Here is a 14,471-nt window from a genome sequence, read left to right on the forward strand (position 1 = left end):
TAACTAAGCACACGTCGTGAGTAAGCTTTTGTCCAGCAGGTGGCGATGGTATGCAGTTATTGATACTTACAACATTTAAAACGACATTTCCCAGAAACCATCCGTGTTCCATTCGTTTTTGTCACCTCGTTTTACTTGCCGGTGGAAAAATGGGCGAGAGCGGGGCTGGGCATTGTTAGGTCAGTTATTCACAGTGTGTGACCGACGTTAGAGTTTTCAGTGTACATAGTCGTAGTTTAACTTGAACCTCTTTTTTACAACCTAATTATACATCATGTTAGAAGCACAGTCAATGCGATCCGTGCCAGCCCAGTGCACCGCGGGGTGGTGAGGGAATCATGAAGAAATGTTTCCCGTTGTTCTTTACTTGACAGGCATCTGGTACTGTACCTCACCGTTATTTCTGCTGGAGATTTTTTTTTCATCTGGAAGGAGTAACTAACTACGGCGTTGAGGAAAGTCACATAAAGAAATGTGTTTTTTGAATGGCTATTCCCAGTTAAAACAAGAAATGTTGCGATACCAAAATAATTTCACTGAATGAGCAGTGTATGCCAGTTCAATTTATACAGCAACAACGGCGAGCAAAACCTGGCGACTTGACATCACATCTGTTTGCATGGGGAAATTGGATCGAACTAGCTACCCCTATGCGATTGCGAGACTGATGAACTTTCTATGGAACGTAATGCGTTTTCTGTTGGCACAGGTGGATTTGCAATCTAGTAGTAGACAGAGTGTCAGTTAACTGGAGAAAATACCAGGGAACTAGCTTGGTAGCAAGCAGGCAAATCAATAACGTGTGAAATATTGGGTGGCCACGGCTAGCAAGCACGCTAGCTACTAGTAGTAGCTGCCAGAGTGCATACTGACACCAGCATAGTGGAAGAAATTCCCGATGCCAGTGATGGCAAACGAGCCGATCATTTTAAACGTCTATGATATGGTAAGTTTTTTGCTATTTTATCCATCTAGAAAACTTAGTAAGAGTGTCCAAAGAAAGAACAAAAGTGTGGCAGTATGCTAGAGCTAGCTTCCGACCGTTAGATGGCCATAGGAAACGCAAGCTAGCTGCATAACACTTTTAGTTGGCTAGTTAGACGCAAGCTAGCTGCTATACAGTAGCAATAACACGATAAAATGCTGCTGGCTAACGCCAGTATTTTAAGTCTAAAATGTTTTAAGCATCTGTCCCGTTACTGTAGTTTCTAGTTTTGATTACGTCAGCATATTTTGACTGAAACTAAGTAACCCAGACCAAAAGCCGGTTCAGATGCTAAAATTACCAGTGTAGTCTACTTTACTGTCACAATAAGAAAATGAAATCAATCAGGAATTAAGTAAGAAATTCATTTTTGTGCTGAATTCAAGTTGCTGTCTTTTGCACAGCCTAGCTACTTGTCTCTTGCGATGTGTCGGACATTTATGATAATTATACATTTATGTATAATCAGATTTTAGGGAGCAGTATGCCATAGACATAATGCTGCAGCTGCGGTCTGACTTATAAAATTAATTAGTTGTACTCTTCTGAAAGCTTTTCAGAATGCTACCTTTATGCGGAAACTAGAAGGCTGCTGTGCTGACACGCCAAACACTCTCCTTATATATTGATGTTTTAACAATTATTTGGTAAAGTAACAAGAGTTGACCTAACAGTTTACCAAAGACACTGTTTACTCCAACAGTTGACTTTAAGACCTACTGCCTGTCAGGGGCAGATCTAGACATTTTCATTCGGGGTGGCAATGGGGTGGCAGAAGGAAGTTGTTGGGTGGCCTCCTGGAGGCGAATCAAACCCAGAGTAGGGGGGTACAGTACTCCCTATGGTAAATGATTAGGTTAGATTATTGTAGTTTAAATTAAACAGTAACATTAATATTATTTATTGAAATGTTCTGTAATGTACAAATAATATTTTTCCATGGAAGATTGAGGTTCATGTTGTTTAATTGTAACTTGTGTCACTACATGCTCTTATGGTTCTTCCCTCTGGGACTGTTTTTTTTCTCACAATGTATGCTCCATGTTTTGCCTACCCGCAATGTTTGAGGCTATGTCGTTGTTATGATCAGTGACCTATGCACTTTTGTAAAGCTCTCTCTTGGAAGTCGCTTTGGATAAAAGCGTCTGCTAAATGCATAAAAAAACTTGGGGTGGCAGTATTTTTTTTTCCACCCCTTAGATCCGCCACTGTAGCCTGTCCATCTTTCCTCTCTCTTGTAACGTACAGACTAAAATGATGCAGATGAAAATACCATGTCATTGCATGGGTGTTTGTTTACCAATTGACTAGCCATTTGAATTCATTTTTTCAGTCAATTTTTTGTATCAATTAGATGTAAGTTAGCTCCTTACATGGACTTATACACCCCCCTCAGCCATGTGTGAGACAGATCAAGATATGTACTGGATCTCTCACTGATAGTAGACAAGCAAAGTTGATGCAGGTACCTGCATCATATTTTTTAGTAGGCCTACTACTACAGTTTATAATTCTTCAAATAGATTTTAAACAAGAAATGGACAGTTGTTTATCTATGCATTTTATGAATGGACATCAGCGATGGTCAAATGAAAAACATGACCTGGAGGACTGAGTGTCCGTGTACCAACATCCATCCAAATCCAGTCCAAAGGAAGGAGACTGCCTGAGCAAAAGCAGCAGTAGCGAGTCTTGTTTCACATAAGTGGATTCCCAGCAGAGCCGAGTGTGTTTAGTTAACTCAGGTTAATGAGGAACTGATCTGAAGGCCAGGGGTTATACTGTAGTGTATCTGCAAGGGGCCAAACTGGATGGGACCAGATTAGGATTAGACAACACTCCACTGTTGTTACATCCTACAGCTCTGACCGTCTCTGTAAATAGTGGAAATAATTCCTATGACTTTTACCTTTAGTTAGGCTACTAGGGGCAGAAAGGGATTTATTTGGAATGTTGCTCATGTCCTTCTCTATGTGGTAGAAAACGTTATAGCTCCTCCCTGCAGTTTTCACAGCAGCTAGGGTTAGCTAGCTGGTCAGATGGGTTTGGCAGCTGAGCGGCATTTGAGTTCTGGAGAACAAGACCCGGTACTCTTTGCCCCCTTTCTACTAACGTGAACCTAGTGAACCTGGTTCTGGGCTGTTGCTGGTGTCTGTTTCCAGTCCGTTCAAAGGGCCGGACCAAGCAGAACAACAATGCTGAGGATGGTTTTCCTCCCCAACGTCAGAGTAGGGCCCCTCTTTCTACCTCTCTCTTTCTCTTTCTGCTGTGGAGGATGTCTTTAATGAGCTTTGCTGTAATTAGGGGCAAAGGGATAAGAGCCTTATTACACAGCCAGGGTGAGATTACTATACCAGCCAGGCTTTAGGTCGCCTCAAGCTTTCCCTGTGACACTGTATCGTGCTTGCTGTATTCCGTCACCATACTGCACTGTTAAATGTAGTAAATGTTTAGATAGCCTTGATTTAACCAAGGCTAACATGCAAGGGAAATGTGGATTTACTTAACCAATATTGCTTTTAACCATTAGGCCTAGCTTTTGCTTAAACCTAATGTTGAATCTACTCTGCTGAGCCCTTCATTGTCTTCCAGGCATGACCCATGGCTGCCAGATAGGATCAGTCACATGGTAGAAGACAAGCATCACAGTGGGCTACTACAGAGCATTCTACCAATAAACAGTCTACTGTTTATTGGGTCACAAATATCTAGTCGTTTGATAGATGTGGCAACATAATAGAGACCTATCAATGGTTTACTACAAACTGGAGTAATGACAGTGTGCTGGCTACTCTTCTGAGATAGCATCATTTTGTGCTTATAATGCCAGCTCAGCTATAAGCTGTTAGAAGTGAGGGATTCAAATGACTCAGTCATGGTCACGGTGTGTTAAATATACCGTCTTATTTAGACTGAGAGGGTTTGCAATAAGTCTTATAATAATGATAACCTTTGTTTTTAATGGCATGGCAAAGAGACCCAGGGATGGTTTGCAATGCAAATTTCAAGAGGGGAATAATGAAAGTAGTGCTGCAGATGAGAGTGGCTTTGATTTGCATGACACTGCATGTGAGAACAGCAGCAGTGTAACTGATTATCGGGCTGTTCTGGAGGACCAATGGGGTTTTGGATGTAAATGCCCATCGAGGAACCCAGAGCGTCTGCTGTGTACCTCTGGACCTGGAGGCTGGTGAACGGTTCCCTTCTGAGAGACCGAGCACGAGATGTAGCACCCTCTCTCCCCCCAACTCCAACTGTCTTGTGATGACACATACGTATCCATTTCACACCAGCGCACTCTGCCTAGCAACAGACTGCACTGAGCACAGTGCACCACAGGAACGACGGCCCTCGCACCTGATAGCGTGCAGACACATGCGAGACAGAGAAGGGGGATGGGGAATGGGTGTGAGGGTATTTTTTTGTTTTTGCCATTCTGTTCTGAAGAGTCTGGTGTGTTTCCATGGTTACGTGGGATGAGAGGTCAGTGGGAGAGAGTTCACCAATCACAGCCCTCCCTGGAAAATGGCCAGATGGTGTTCCTCTATCCATCACTAGTGTAACCAGGCCCGGCAGTTAAAAAAAATAAAATAAAAAAAACACAGCAGGAACCACTGCTTGATCATGTCCTTGTCATGATGTCATTCTTATGATCATTGTTTTCAGTTATCTACTTTACTCCCTTCGGTTTTAACTGGCAATAATGAGCCACGTGGTGTGTCTCTCTGTCTCCTCTCCACAGTACTGGATCAATGAGTTCACCACCTCTCTGGGCATCGGAGTGTTCCACTCGGGGATTGAGGTCTACGGCAGAGGTCAGCCTCTCTACTCTACCCTGCTGCGTGTGCGTGTGCCAATGAATGCACAGGCGTGTGCTCAGGAGATGCAAGTGTCTTAATGCAATCCCATTGTTTCTCCTGTGTGTGTGCATGTGTGTGTGTGCGCGCCTGTGTGTGTGTGCGCACGCGTGTGCTCCCTCCAGAGTTTGCCTATGGAGGACATCCATACCCATTCTCAGGGATTTTTGAGATAACGCCGGGCGACGCCACAGAACTCGGCGACACGTTCAAATTCAAGTGAGTGCCAACTGCTTAAGAGAATGTTTTTTTTTGCGTCTGTATGTTTGTCTTCCGAAGCATGTGTGACCGCTTGAAATAATGTTGTCCTGATCATTTCACTTCATTATTTAGTGGACTGAAAGACTAGCTTGTAAGTCAGCCAGCCACCAGTGTCTTGGCCCTAATGAAGAGCTGTGGGAGGAAGCATATGGTCTGACTTGTCCTGTACCACGGAGAGGAGAGCTTAGTCACACAGCTGCTCAACAACAACCACACGAACAGCCGACTAGACATCTTTGTCTGCGCGCATGCAGCCTAGATAGGCTGTGTGTTTTCCTAGCAGTGCTCCTATGCAGCTGGGCATCAGTTCTGCTCTAGTTGTGCCTGCAGGCTCCAGAGAGTCTTCTCCACCGATGCTAATGACGGCAGCACGGTTGGCCTAAATAGTGAATAAAGCCATAACAGGAAGACGTCCCTAATTCATGATTATTTGGAGTCCCGCGCAGGCCTGTTTGTGTGGCGCGTGTGACGGTACAGCCACTAACATGCCGTCCTCCTGCAGAGAAGCCCTAGTCCTGGGGAGCACAGACTTTAATGAGGAAGACGTGGAGCGCATCGTAGAGGAGATGGGCAAAGAATACAAGGGAAACGCCTACCACCTCATGCACAAGAACTGCAACCACTTCTCATCAGCTCTGTCAGAGGTATGCTATAGTATACACACACACACAAACAAATCCCCCAACAACAACAACAACAAAAAAGGTATTTGAATAAACCTTCATCCCAACCCAAACTTGGCAGTAGTCCATAGCTGCTTTACGGTGTGTCACTATTATAGTCAGCGCTTGGCCTGGAGACAGGGATTAGTACACTGTGATACAAGCCCTGACACGCCGGCGTAGCTACACACACACAAACACTCACACACACACACTCAGACACACACACACACCCACTCACACACACACACACACACACACACACACACACACACACACACACACACACACACACACACACTCACTCACATACACCAGCCTCAAAGGTAAACTTGTCTAGGGATCAGATGACCCTAGACAGTAGTGTTTCTTCCTGCAGGCTTTGGGCTCATGTTTACTAATGCAGCTAACCTCTTTGTTAGGTCGGAGACTCTGTTATTATGGTCCGTGTCAGATCAGTAAGAAGCCCTGTCTAGTTGAGTCATTTTCCCTGAGGGGTGAATATGAGTGTAATTGGTCAAGAGATGGAGAATTAGGCTAACAGTCGGTTGTCTTAGAACACCTGTCTTCTCTCTTTATTCAACCCATTGATCTTTGTCCTCCATCTTCATTATGAAACACTAATGAGTAGGTCTGTGTGTGTGGGTCTGTGTGTGCGTGCATGTGTGTGAGTTGCGCGTGTGTGTGGAGCTAGGGGTGTCGCGTCAGATGACTAACCCTCCTGAGGCGTGCTCTCTGGTGTGTCTGAGGGCAGTCCTCCATCTGAAAGGCAAATAAGGCTTTGATGATGGAAGACGATCATGATGACTACGACGAGGATGATGCCTCTGCCGCCACGCCGGCGCCCCGACACCAGGAACTGCTCCTCCTCACCCGGCTGACACGCCACTTTCTGCTGCCTGTCACCACTGACCACGACCACAGAGAGATTCTGTTTTGCTTTTATATTGTTTTGCTTGTTGAATGTGAGCCTGAATTTGATTTTGTTTCCCATTTATTCTTCTTTTTATAATTCCTCTGTGGATCAGATTTCATCTTGGCTTAGTTATTATGGGGTGTTTGAGGATTCTTCTTGGCATAGCCTACATAGGCCTACGTTATCTTGTTCTGAAAACCCCCACCCATATCAAAAAATGGCAAATCCCGTGCCATTGTTACACAAATAGACTCAGTAGCTGCCATCTCTCCCAGCCGGCCTCAGGCACCAGGCAGGGGAATGGGTGGAGGCTGAGCAGCGGCTGGGGGCCTGGGCCTGGTGGAGGCCAAGGCTATGTGGAGGGTTGGCCCTGAGGACGTGGCTGGGGCTGTGACCAGTTCCTGTGTTAGGATGGAAAGGGAAGTCTGTGTCTGACTCACTTTCATTTCCTTCTCCACCTGATCTGCTCAACGGCCTGGATTAGAGTCTGTTGTGTTGACGCTACACAGGAGGATTCTGGGAATGGATTAAGTCAGCTTGTGAGCTGCAGCCCCCCCCCCAGCTCTGAGTGGGTGTTCTTCACAGCCTCCATCTTCTCACTAGTCATTCTCACACTTTGCTTCTTTCTGAGAAGCAGCTCTTTCCCCAGCCCTGCCTCCTCGTGCACAGACACACAGACACCAAAGGGGAAAGTTTACCCAGTCACATTTTGACGTGTTTCCTGAGATGATAGGACAGTTTATAGAATCATTGTAACCACACACAGAGGGTGTTATGCTGAGAATGAGAGTGTTGTTCTTTGTCATACAGGTTTTTGTACGGCAGATGTAAACGGATGATGGTTGATTCATGTATGTTGTGGTGTGCTGGACTGCAGCCGCCAATGCTACGACAGAGACTAAAGACAACAACGTCTCTTCCTGCTGTGCGAGCGTCTTTTGCTTCTGACCGCACAATGACCTAACAGAAGTCAGATAATGCAGCTCTCAGACAGAGGAGGTCCTGCCACTTCATGTAATGCAATGATGCTAGTTTGAATATAAGTGTACATTCCCATAACCATCCCAGTGTTGTGCCTTACTGGACTGCCTAATGTACATGTAGGCTAGCTGTCGGCAGTCCTTCTTCCAGGAAGACTCCCAGCGAGCCTGTGGTGTCAGGTGTCAGCTGCTTCTCCATGGCGGTCTCCCCTCTTCCATTAGGTCCTCAAAGTGCTTCTCAGCCCCTGACGGGTACGTGAGCCTTCCCTCTGTCTGACTTCCTGTCTCTCTGTCCCTCTCTCTCCGGCCTCAGATCCTGTGCGGCAGGGAAGTCCCTCGCTGGGTCAACCGGCTGGCCTACTTCAGCTCCTGTGTGCCCTTCCTGCAGAGCTGCCTGCCTAAAGAGTGGCTGACCCCGGCCGCCCTGCAGTCCAGCGTCAGCCAGGAGCTCCACGCTGGAGAGCTGGAGGAGGCCGAGGACGCCGCAGCCACAGTCTCGCTGGCCTCCATGCCTTCCTGCTCCTCGTCCTCCTCCAGCCCCTCGCAGCTGCCCCGTGCTCCCAGGCACCAGCCCCGCCGGTAGGGCCGGCCTATGGGGGAGCACACCACCGATCCAGCCTCCAGCTCCTCCTGTAGGGCCGTGACTGAGGGGAACCATAGAGCCAGACCGAGGGGTCAAGACCCCTCTCCTGTAGGCAGCCCGGCCTGGGAGCAGGTCTGCCAGGCCCAGGGGGGGGCCCAGTGTGAACATCTTCCTCGCCTTCAACCACAGCCAGAGTGTGATGCTCCGCAGTAGGCCCTACCCCCAAAGCCTGCTCTGGACCACTCTGCCAAGAGACTGACACCAACACGGCCCCTTGTTGCTTGCATCCCCGCCCCCTGCCACCTCTGCCATAATGGTGCCCCTGGGACCAGATCCACATTCAGATTTACTTTCCTAGATCCTTACACTGATCACGAACAAGGAAAATGCTAAACTGACCCAGGACCAGCCTCTAGGGGCCAAACGTAGGTCAAATACACTGGCCAAATGCCCACAAGTATTTAGGGTGCACTGGGTTTATCTCATAGTACATTGTTACTTTTGGACTTTACCATGTAGTACATTGTATGGGGGTAAATTGAACCAAGTGCACCCCAGGTACTTGATAGTATTTGAGCGAGGTGTTCTAGACCACAGCAGATGCCTCTCCTTCCTGAAGAGACCTGCCGTATCCAGGCCCCGCCCACAGACACTGGCTATCACACTGGGTGTCATGGCGATAGGCTTGGGTGATGGTTGTTTTTAATTTCAAGACAACAATCCTTTTTATGGTTGTGTTTTGTGTTGTTCTTTGTTGATTTGACTGACTTTGGCCTTTTTCTGCGGTCTGTTCTGTTTTATTTTATATACTCAGGACTCCAAAACACTTAATATTCTGTTAGGTCTCCTTCTCACACAACTTTTTGCTTTTTGTAACGTAGTAGTCACTCTATAGAGCTTTTCAGAGTGCATTTTATTCTACTCTTTTTAAGAGCTTTTTGTTTACAAACTGAGTGAATGCGTTTCTCTCAGACTGTGTAAGTGTATGGTATCTGATTATGACACTGACACCTGGGCCATACCCGCCACCCCAACAAACACACACACACACTCTCTCTCTGATGTTGACTTCTGTGGCGGTTGTGCCTGATGATTTGTACTGTACCAGCTCATGGAGCGCTGCACTGTTTCCTTGACGGTTGACCTGTCTGTCTGGTTGACCTGTCTGTATGTCTGTTACCTGTCTACCTGCCTCCAGCAGCCAGCAGACTCCTCCTTACCCTAGATAACTGATATCAGATGTTTTACACCTTTCTAGAGTCTTCTGTGGAACTGACAATATTTGTATCCCATTTTAAAGTTATTAAAGAAAATGTATGAGAACCTGAAGCCTGTGATCAGAGTGGTTTAGTTTTATGGCAGATGTTTCCTTCATGGGACCATGCATAACCTTTTTTAAAGCAAACATCAAATGGTTCTTCCTCGGAAAGCACATACATGAGAAGCAAAACATTGATGTCCAACCCTACCTTTAATCTCTGTGAACCTCCAGGTAAGAACACTGCAATACTTTTTCTTATATATATAAAAAATAAAATAAAAACATATTTCATCACCAGTCACATAAAAACAGCATTAATGAGAATTTACTTCAAATTTCAATTAAATGAATATTCTTTTACATTTGGAAAGGTTTTATTAAACAATTTAAGCTTATTTCTCTTCAGAAGCATTTTATTTTTATTTGGTTGTCAAATATTTGTGGTTAAACTGAAGAGACAGAACAGGAAACCTCACTATAGCCTACTACGGTATTTAGCTTACTTACCCATACCTATCTCTAAGGGAGAGCCCGGAGGCTCGGTCATCCGGGAGGGGCTCAGAGTAGAACCGCTGCTCCTCCGCGTCAAGAGGAGCCAGCTGAAGTGGCTCGGGCATCTGATTAGGATGCCTCCTGGACGCCTCCCTGGTGAGGTGTTCTGGGCATGTCCCACTGGGAAGAGGCCCTGGGGAAGACCCAGGACACGCTGGAGGGACTATGTCTCTCGGCTGGCCTGGGAACGCCTCGGGGTCCCCCAGGAAGAGCTGGTGGAAGTGGCCGGGGAGAGGGAAGTCTGGGCCTCCCTGCTTAGGTCGCTGCCCCCGCGACCCGATCCCCGGACAAGCGGCAGATGATGGATGGATGGAGCCATACCTATGCCATATGTGTTTTGAGAGATACACAGTTATACAAACACTAAGATCTAGGGTTGCTTTGATAGTGTTTTCTTCATGTATTTTCATACTGTATTTCAAGTGTGAATATTTTACTGCAGGAAAATCATGAGAATCATTTATATCATTACAACATCTGTTAGAACTTAACAAAACCTTGTGACTCATTAACTAAACTAAACTGTCTCTTTAGCACCACAGAACACAACTCAAGAATGGACATAATTTGCAACAGCAGCTTTGAAAACAACACACAGAATAACGGGAGTGAGTTTGGCCATGTGCTCTACGTGACGGGCTGGGGAGTGTTTTCCTTGGGCATCCCAGTCATCTTCCTGGCCATCTATCTACTCTACTGCCTGATCTGTGCTAACCACATTGCGCCCACATTGCGTCATCAATTTGCTGATCTCTGACCTCCTTCAGATGTGTGTTTTACCAGTCATGCTCCAGGGCTACTGTAATATCCTGGTGCTGTTTATGCACTACTATAGCCTGACAGCAAGTGTGGGCTTCATGGTGTGCATCGCTCTGGAGAGGTACCTGGTGATTGCCTTTCCCCTCTGGTACCGTTTCCGGCACAATATTAAGAATTCCTTCATTGTGTCCTCCATCGTCTGGCTGTTCCCTTTTGTCAAGATCATCATCCTATCCTTCATGCCGTATGAGGCCGGGCTGATCTTGAACTCTGTCCTGACCCTGGTCCCACTCCCACTGTTGATCTTCTTCTTGGTGGGAACACTGAGAGCTCTGTCCGGCTCCATTTCTGTTACCGTCCTGGAGAAGATATGCATCATTGGCACATTGGCACTGGTTCTGGGGATCTACTGTCTTCTCCCAATAGTTATACAGGACCTGTTGGCTGCTGTGCGGAGCCCTGTGGAGTCACATTTGGGGCTATTCCTGGTGCTGTTCAACCCCTTTCTGGATCCCCTTATCTATGTGTTTATGCAGAAGGGGGCCAATGACATACTGATGGCCTGTCCCTGTCTGGATAGGCTGCTGCCTGGAGGGCACAAACTAACCCAGACCACCACGAGCGTGACTAATAATCCCACTTCACTATGACTGGAACCTTGTGAGGAGGAGATGAGATAGAACACAAAGGTTTGGTTGCTAGAACTGTGGTACTAAAATCAACTAAATAAAGTCAGTAGTACCATGATTAATCTGTCTTTTCTAATCCGTTGGCTCCAGACATTTACAGACCCAACCATAAAAATAAAAGGTCAAGTTGGAGAAAATCTATTGATATAGACATTGAACATTTACAAAATAAATTGTGTTGTATTGGAATTGTATTGTATTGTATTGGAATTGTATGGAATTGCTACGGGCAAGGTGACAAAGGGGTCGACATTGGGGGGGCAGTCAGGCAGGCGGACTGTCTGGTAGTGCACGTCTCGGTACGTGCACACATGCTGGGACACAGGCATATATGGGCGTCTCCTGACAGGCTCCTGGAGACGTACAGTACACACATAACAGTTTAATATAAGTATACCATGCCTTTTAAAATTCAAAATATCATGTCACTGATTTGCTTCCATATGTTCGTCTTTGTCCCGTATCAATGGGCTAAAGTGAGACTGAGGACCTCTAGTGGACAAATAAACACAGTGGCTTTAGGACACAAACAAAGACTTAATGGCTTAATCTGATATATGTTGTACTGGATCCACTAACATTAGTTTATTTTGACAAACAATTGAAATACACCATAACATTCCAAAACAAGGGCTGTCAGTAAAACACTAGGACCTAGGAACCAAGGTCTCTGCCAGGTTTATGGAAACAATGTGTGTTAGGGTAGGTTAGCTAGGTAAACATGAATGTCTGATACATATTTTTGTAAGACAATTTCAGACAGAGTTCTGATGGTTTCTGGGTGATCCATCTCTCTCTTCCTGCAACAGGACAGGGCCTTCACCAACTCTTTGGGTCCTTTAGTCATGAAGATATAGAGGAAGGGGTCCACCAGGGGGGTTAGGTACAGCAGCATGTTGGCTACCAGCCCCAGGTAGCGCACCTCCTCTAGAAAACACAATGACTCCAGTAGAATGTTCAGCACAAAGGGGAGGAACAACAGGGTGTAATTGGTCAGCATGATTGCCAGGGAAACCACGGTTCTTTTCATCTCCGGCATGGAAGAGGGTCTGCAGCAGAGGAGGGCTCGCCACGAGTCCAGGAGGAAGAAGAGGAGGAGGGGGAGGAGCAGGGCCACAGCGAACCAGAAATAGTATTTGAGCACTGCGAGAGCAAGGATGGCGAAGGGCGCCGCCCACATGACCATGGAGAACAGGGCGGTGCTTTTGACTCTGGTGAAAAAGCCCTGGCCCTGTGGCCAGGCTGTCTGCAGGTGGCGCTCCTGTGCTATGCACACCATGAAGGTGATGTTTGAGACAACACCAAAGTACAAGATGAGCATGGACATGTCAGGGGATATGACACTTTGTGTGGTGACTTGTGGTCGGCCAATGAAGTTGAAGATATCTGAGACAAGGAGGCTGATGATGTGGAAAGGCACTCCATTCCTACCTTTGGCCATGTGCTTTAGAGCATAGATTGCCAATCCAATGGCTGGAAGGCCCACAGGAAACGTAACCCAGCCAATGATGTCAGCCAGCCGGTCTAAAGGGGTGGTACTGTTGGTATTGTTGTTGACACCCTAAAACCAGGTACCCCATAGGATGCTGATTGGCTGTTAAGTTGATTGCTAATTAGATAAGGACTTCTTTTGGTGGATGAAATGTTCCAGGTGAAAGTTGGTTGGCAGATTGTACTGTAGGTTGACTCCTGAGTGTTAACATATGAGGTTGATGGAATGACAGTCAGTATGAATTCACAACATTAATGCAGCAGTACTGTAAGACACATTTATTTTTTACTGATTAAAACATTATTTAATTGATCATTTGTATATTGGCTTCTGTAAATCCCTCTGCGACATTGCTTGTGAAAAGGACTATACAAATAAGGTTTGATAATTACAGTATATTATTTTAAGATCCATTGTTCATTACTTGGAAAACCAACAGGATATTTTTATATATTTCCACATTAATTGTCCCAAATACACATGAAGTAGCCCCACCACAACAGTGGCAACATTAGAAAGACGTTGACTAGTAAGTTATCTCACCTTAGGTAGATATAAATCCAGTTGAAAAAGCATCTGAACTCCGGGTTGACCCCCTGAGAACAGGATCTAGAGAGGCCATGTCCAGGAGACTGCCTCTGTCTTCTGCTGTACAATTATGTCTACTTTACATGCATTTACCTTGCACACTCTAGAGAGGGTGACATTTCTGGAGACATTTCTGGGGAAATTGTGGGGTGTGCTTGCGTGGGTTGCAGTTGGGTCCTTTTTTTTACTTCAATTATACAACTTATATATTTATGTATATTTATATAAAAATGCATACTTATTATTCATGAATATTGCATAGATTTAAAAGAATAAATTTGTTGCTGCTCATTTACACTTCAAAATACTAAGAGTGAAGTGTGGAATGAAACAGTTCTCTTCTCATTTACCCTACAAGAGGGAATGGTGATAGGCTATAGCAGCCTCACATAGTTGAAAAGTTGCATCAAAACTAAGAAATTGGGCAATCCTGTGTAAAAATGGTTTAACCTATATGACTTAAACGTCCCTTAAGTTTTTTCTTTTAGCGATATTTTAAAGCATTTAATCATTGCATTCATTCATTAATAAAGAACCCCATGCTTATTTTCACAACGTTTTCACCGGCAGTAGGGCTATCAGATGGAATAGCGATTCAAACAGTAGGCTACCATCTGCTAAAAGAAAAAGTGCTCCCAAAAACGTAAATGATCTTGACATATATTAAGAGTAAAATTGTTCATTCAAAACAAATGTATTGGTAGCGATCATTGTCAGTAACAACACAAAATGGGACCATTTGGTCGCAGTCTATAGCCCTGCGCGGAAAAGCAAACTGTGCAGTTTTGCTCCTAGATTCAGACCTGACCCCGGTAATTTACAGATGAGCTGGCTGACCACTAGACTGCTGTGTGGGAATCACAGGACCTTACCATTCAAAGGGCAT

The 14,471-nt window shown here is 45.6% G+C and overlaps 2 protein-coding genes and 1 pseudogene across 2 annotated transcripts; 2 read left to right on the forward strand and 1 right to left on the reverse strand.

Moving 5' to 3' along the window:
• Positions 1-130: 130 nt before the first annotated feature.
• Positions 131-9,573, forward strand: desi2 (desumoylating isopeptidase 2). Its single transcript, XM_084667332.1, has 5 exons — positions 131-946; positions 4,728-4,800; positions 4,968-5,061; positions 5,606-5,747; positions 7,975-9,573. The coding sequence occupies exons 1-5, from the start codon at positions 899-901 to the stop codon at positions 8,242-8,244; spliced, it is 627 nt and encodes a 208-aa protein (XP_084523458.1). The 5' UTR covers positions 131-898; the 3' UTR covers positions 8,245-9,573.
• A 1,040-nt stretch (positions 9,574-10,613) lies between these two features.
• On the forward strand, positions 10,614-11,466 carry LOC146268471 (G-protein coupled receptor 4-like; annotated as a pseudogene).
• A 736-nt stretch (positions 11,467-12,202) lies between these two features.
• On the reverse strand, positions 12,203-13,573 carry LOC146268472 (uncharacterized). Its single transcript, XM_084709449.1, has 2 exons — positions 13,541-13,573; positions 12,203-13,066 (listed from the first exon to the last, which is right to left on the reverse strand). The coding sequence occupies exons 1-2, from the start codon at positions 13,571-13,573 to the stop codon at positions 12,203-12,205; spliced, it is 897 nt and encodes a 298-aa protein (XP_084565575.1).
• Between the last annotated feature and the right edge of the window lie 898 nt (positions 13,574-14,471).

This window comes from Hypomesus nipponensis, chromosome 11 (genome assembly GCF_054491055.1).
Source record: "Hypomesus nipponensis isolate SF chromosome 11, ASM5449105v1, whole genome shotgun sequence".
Lineage (NCBI taxonomy): Eukaryota > Metazoa > Chordata > Actinopteri > Osmeriformes > Osmeridae > Hypomesus > Hypomesus nipponensis.

Excerpts from the sequence above, each read along its gene's own strand:
- LOC146268472 (XM_084709449.1), bottom strand. The coding sequence starts at position 13,573 with ATGCTTTTTCAACTGGATTTATATCTACCTAAG. Across the intron at positions 13,067-13,540 it reads TGGATTTATATCTACCTAAG|GGTGTCAACAACAATACCAA; the intron begins GTGAGATAACTT and ends ACCTGGTTTTAG.
- desi2 (XM_084667332.1), top strand. The coding sequence starts at position 899 with ATGCCAGTGATGGCAAACGAGCCGATCATTTTAAACGTCTATGATATG. Across the intron at positions 947-4,727 it reads TTTTAAACGTCTATGATATG|TACTGGATCAATGAGTTCAC; the intron begins GTAAGTTTTTTG and ends TCCTCTCCACAG. Across the intron at positions 5,748-7,974 it reads TCTCATCAGCTCTGTCAGAG|ATCCTGTGCGGCAGGGAAGT; the intron begins GTATGCTATAGT and ends CTCCGGCCTCAG.